Below are 6,000 nucleotides of genomic sequence, written 5' to 3' on the forward strand. Positions count from 1 at the left end.
TTTAACTGCTAGGAAGAACCCGTTTCTGTCTGCTAGTCCCTGAGGCTTTTTCTCCACATTTTCTCCAAACTGTTAAAAATGGCAAATATCTTGTGCAGTAAATGGTCAGAGAAACATTTTCATGTATTTCTGACTCTTGAATATGTGTTATTTCCATTAAAGGCCCCACTGAATGGCTGCAGGTGTGAGCCTCTCATTAATAAACTGGAGAACCAGCTCATGGCCACTAAAGAGGAGATACAGTCAGAGATTCACACTGTACAAGAGCTCATGAACAGCAAGATGGGCCAACTGGACCGCAAGAACAAACACCAGGTGCATACACAATGTTGGTTTGTCAAAACATTTCCCAGACTTAAGCTAATTAACTTTATGGCTGTGGCCTGTATTGACTTATATCTATATCTGAAAAGATAACCAATCCAACTTCAGCAGCCCGTAATTTCAATTGTTAATCATTCTGCTTCCACCTATATGTATCTGTTATTTAAATGTTGATGTGGGATTGATAATTGTGTGTTGATTTTCAGATCAGAGCTCTAGATAAGATCACTTTAGAGAGAGTGTCCGCTGAGAGGACTGAATGTTTACATCGCATTGACAAGAGAGCCGTACAGGAACGCCTGGAAGGAGAAAAAAGACAGGTACATTTAAACAAAAAATGTGCATAAACATTATGGCCTTATCTCGCACCCAGCGCAATTGACTTTGTACACCGACGCATGTATCATTCCTATGTTGCACCCGTGCACAGCGGACTTTTCCCTCCACAGACACACGTCGGTAAATTAGGGAATGAACTTGCGCTCCCGGGGACAGTTCAGTGAAAAGAGGAGGCGTATTCCGGCGCAAACGTTCCCTGGTGCTATTTTGCTGTTTCAGAAAACAATTCCGCCACTGACCAGGAGAAACCTCGTCTAAAGTCAGTGGCGTGTTGCGCATGTTATTCAGATGCTATTATAAGGGCGCATGCTTGGCCATAATCAATGTAGCGTGTGCACAACGCACATACACTTTGCTTATCTCATCTACACAGAAGCAGCAGTTCCCATTTTTAGAAAACCATACATTATTACAAGGAAAAATATTACCACACGAGGGAAATCATTGTTGTGTCCATGAAGATGTGAAAAAATAGGCATAAATCTAGCTTACACATTTACCCAAATTATCATACGCCTGTTTAACCGAAGCTAATTTGGGTGTGTTTCTCCATCCCCAATGTCACTTCTCTGTGTCTTACGGCCCTGACGAGAACGTCGGTCTCCTCGGCTGTGAACCGCTCCTGGCAAATCCGCCGTTATAATAGCAATCCGCCATGGAACAAGCGCGCCTGCTCTTAAAGGGAATGTGAGATGACGCTCTGATTGGTTTATTTCACGTTACGCCCAAACCACACCTATGAGTAATGAAGCTACTTCAGACCAACACATTTTAGATTTGCGTCGTGAGTCATTTATCCCGCCGGCATAATAGCAACAGAGATCCACCCACAAAGTTACTTGCGTTTTGCGCTTGATACTTGCGTTTCAGATCGTTAAAATAGGGCCCTATATGTTTTACATGCTTTAAAAACAGAGACAAAGACTTTGATAAACCGAGACGGTGCGCTCATATTGACATCACAGAGTTTGTTCTATATAGTATGAATGTGATCTGGAAGTAGTTCATTCGCCATGTTGTCATTATCATGTGACCTACCAGCGTCAATTGCATTGCTTTACCTTCATTCACAAATACTCTCCCGTGGCCTCATGGGAAATGGGTATATGGGTATGCACACTTCAGAATCTAACCGTTGGAGGTCATTTCTGCTACTCTTATGAGTTCTGTAAACTCAGACATACTTCTTTTGTCATAAACTGTTTTTCTTCTACTATATACAGTAGTAGAGGAGTATGCGGCTTCGGATGCAGCCATAGTGTCACTGCAGCTGCCATTATAAGCCTGAGACGTGTGTTTAATGACGCCATCAAGCGGTAATATAGAGCAAACTTTGAGAAACAACATTTATGGCACAATTCATGTCAGATCTTGTTGCTGATTCAAAACGTTATTTAATTATGAGTTTGGCCGGTGGTTTCTGAGATTTCAGGATTCCCGTAGACAGGACTTGGTCTTGAATGCCTGAGACATCTGTCCGGAGGCGTTGAGTGAACAGACTCTCCTTGAAAGGGACTTAGAATGCATTTTGTCTTTGTCCAGATGTAAAAGGAACAATATCTGGCTTATAAGTGTTCAGGCTCATTTAGGGCATGGCGATACAGCTAATAATCTGGAGATTATTCTGCCCTATAATGATATTTGATGTACAGGGTGGGGGGATATTAACATGCCTAAGACTTTTGCACAGTACTGTACATCTCAGCTATCTGTGCAGATTAATTATAAGTGACTGAATGACATGGTCTTATAAATATCAACTCTTACATGGGTTCTAGTTTTCTTGTCATTCCTAATATGAATTATCATGGGCTAATCTTTGGATTATTTATTCCATCTCTCTCTTTGTAAGCAGGCGTCAGTGGTCAACGATATCAAGAACTGGTGCCTTTCTAAGATCCAAAGTTTGGAGACGCGTCTCTCTGGCGATCGCTGCGACTCCAAGTTACGGCGCTCCTCGTCCCTCACCGACACGCTTTCGGATTGGGATCCCCATTCCCACACAGCTGTGCCGGACACATCTGGGGGCAGAGCATGTTACTCTCCATCAGCAAACCAGCCCGAGCCGAAAGACGGAGGAGAGACGGCAGCGGCGAGCACGTGTCCTGAAGACGGACCTGCCAGTTACTACGTGATCGAGGTGGATGTCTCACCGGGTAGGACACTCACTCAGGACTGCGTGGATGAAGGAACACTCACACTCACACATTCAATTGTTTCTTTTGCTCTTACAGAGGCAGATGAGCAACACAGATTTTCTGGCTCATCTCGCGTAGAGAGCTACATGCAGCATTAATGCTTTTCCTGTGTTTGTCCTCATTCAGTTAAAGGCTTATATAAGTGTTATATAATATAAATATGTGATGTAGGGTTATTATAAGTAAAATATACAACACTGACAATATTATTTACACCGAACACATATGGAAGGATATAGCAGACACTATTATTTATTTAATGAATCATTGTAATTTTTTTCTTGTACATATAAATACATCAAAAACTGTTGCAAATGAGTTCTTGGAGACGCTTCTTTCATGTCTCTCGTATCACACTGTGGACGGATGTGCTCTCTCTCGCTCCATATATATACCTTCATTCAGTATTTCCTACATCACTCCACTAATATAGTCCACTTGAAGGAGTGAATGAAAACGAGTGAGTGGATTTGGACACTGAGTGTGCCGCTTTTGCATAGTTTGTGCTTGATGTTTAATAATTAATAATTATTTGAAATTAAGTTAACTGGCAGCTCCAGTAGTAATGAAAATATTTATCTTGAACTCATGAACTCTGATCTGAGCTCGCATGAGGGGGTTTTTCAGGCAATTCGAAAAAGAAATATTTCGCAAAACTGCAATGGAAACAGTTTTTGCGCATTTACAGTCACCTGACGTAGATGACGCTGTGTGTTTGGACAGAATATGAGACAGAGCTCTTTATTAAATTCATAATAGGCAAAATAATTACAGAAATACCGGATTCTAAACCTTAAATAAATGCCACAATCAAGACCTTGAAGCAGATATGAGGGAGAAACACCCAGAAACACCTCATATGAGCCGCTCACAGTATAAGGGTCTTTCCTTACCATTAATGATTGGATAACACACATACATCTCCTTCGATTAATAATAATGGCTAGTGCGGTGGCTGGGATTGTGGGATTAGTACATAAACCTACCAACGCCCGTTGCCATGATCTTTGGAATGACTTTACTTATCGCAAGAGGAAAAAATGAAGTTTTAGTCGCATGACATCAGTTAATGGAAACGGCGTCATTTCGCAATAGTTTTTTGTCGACATTTAGAAAAAAACGCAAAAGTTTTGCGCAAATCTGTAATGGAAACGCGCCTACTACTAGTTCACACTGGGGTCCTAATCGCCCTGTTGGGGTTATTTTGTGATAACAACTCGCCGATGTACATTTACTTAACCACAATTCCCAGACAGCAACATAGTGTCGGCCCAGATCCACCATCCACCCGTACCAGATATGGGCCGGATCTGGGCCGACACTATGGCTACGTTCACACTTTCAGTCCAAATCCGATTATTTATGAATCCGACTGGAATCTGATCTAAAATGATTGACGTCCACACTGTGTAACGCAACTGTTCAGATCTGATTTGTGTGTCCATGCAGCTCTTTAGTTTTCCGGATTATCTGCATTGGTTTCTATGGCGTTGCGTTGGTAGGAAAACACAATTTTTATTTTATTTTATTTTTATTCTAAACACAAGCTTTATTCTGTGCTGTCGTCTCCGCCGGTCTCAAAACATGTCTCTGTTATATTGCCATTTTCTGCTCGTCCGGCACTTTGCAGAAACAATGCTGTGTTGTTGCAGAGACTTTCAGCACGTTTCCTATACAACGTCTGACGTTTACATTTTATGTGGCCTCAGGAAGTCACATAAACCACGCAAAACTCAGATCAGATCGGTCAGATGAAACGGATTTCCAGAAATGTGATTTGAATAGAATTTCAAAACATATATGAATGTAGCTTGAAATAGATTTCATGTAATCTTTTGCTGTTCACATTAGCTAATTCTGATCTGATTTCAGTCGGATATGCACAAAAATCTGTGTCTGAACGTAGCCTGTGTTGCGTGTGGGTTGCAGCTGGTGCTAGTGTCAATGTGCATGTTACTTATTACAGGACGAAATCTTCTCAAGCTTTTCTCTGTCTTTTCAGATAAGCAGTCGTCACAAAATCAGTCTGCGCCCCAGTCTCCTTGTATAGTCCGGCCTAAACAGCGCTCTCGGGCCTGTAGTGACCCTCATCGAGTGCAAGACGAGCCTCAGGACTCGAGTCTGGAGCCGAGACGCGTCCCGGATCAGGGCTGTGAGCAGAAATGTGCGCTCGAGCACAGGAACCTCAAAAGACGCTCCCAACAGAAAGCAAAGACCAAACCAAACGCACAAGCCTTGGCGAGTTCAGGAGAGCGGCGCCCCGCCGAGGCTTCCTTCGCCCAGGAGCGGGAGAACATGCACGCGCTGGAGGTCACGCAGTACTTCTTCGAGGCGGTGACCCTGCAGATGGAGCGCTGGTATGAGCGGAAGATCGAGGAAGCAAGATGGCGAGCCAACCAGAGGGCTGAGGCCGACAGAGCCGCCCTGCTGGACAGAATAAGCTACCTTGAGGATGAACTCAGACTGCTGAGGACTAGCAAACAGGAGGAGAGCTAGTGTATAGGACGCCACTGGTGTAGCAGACACTGTAACTCACGAGGTTCCCGATGGAGTAGTGAAGTTCGATAGAGCAGCTAACACATGTAGATAACACTGAAGTAACAAAGCATCTGAACAGAGTTTGAGCCGAAACATACTCTACGCTAGTGCTTGAATGCAAACGTGCTCTGAAATTTGCCAAAACACAATTCATAAAGGAGGGCAAGTAGCAATGCTTTCTCTGCGCTGCCACAAGGAGTGTCATAGAGCGCAACAGTCAAAATCCAATTCATTTTTCTCCCTAGGAGAATTTTTCTCCAATATCTTATTAACCTTTAAAGACAGACCTACGGTGAGATACAAGGTTGTTAATTGATGTTATAATGTGAACGGATGGATTCAACAAAAGCATGTTTCAACTTATTTTTAAAATACTTGTTTAACAGCTGCATTCATGGTGAAAAACGACATTTCTCATTATGCTGTCCTAAAAATTCCACCAGTAAGAGTGTGTAGGGACTACCATGATGCACTACAAATGACTGTAATCCAGTCGGTCTCGTGATGCTGTCAATATACTTAAAAGTCGCCATGAAATCAAAGTTGATATATTGATTTTTTTTACAGAATGTTGCTGTTTATTATAAATATTTTATCCCTG

The 6,000-nt window shown here is 42.5% G+C and overlaps 1 protein-coding gene across 1 annotated transcript in view; it reads left to right on the plus strand.

The window, feature by feature from the left end:
• The window catches only part of ankrd6b (ankyrin repeat domain 6b), a 46,989-nt gene extending 40,989 nt beyond the window's left edge, over window positions 1–6,000 (plus strand). Inside the window, exons 13-16 of the mRNA XM_081379295.1 lie at window positions 163–315; window positions 531–644; window positions 2,519–2,819; window positions 4,864–6,000. Coding sequence (XP_081235421.1) covers window positions 163–315; window positions 531–644; window positions 2,519–2,819; window positions 4,864–5,357 — 1,062 coding nt within the window. The 3' untranslated portion in view covers window positions 5,358–6,000. The remainder of the gene's footprint in view (window positions 1–162; window positions 316–530; window positions 645–2,518; window positions 2,820–4,863) is intronic.

The sequence above is a fragment of the Scardinius erythrophthalmus genome (assembly GCF_964197995.2).
Source record: "Scardinius erythrophthalmus genome assembly, chromosome: 11".
Classification (NCBI taxonomy): Eukaryota; Metazoa; Chordata; class Actinopteri; order Cypriniformes; family Leuciscidae; genus Scardinius; species Scardinius erythrophthalmus.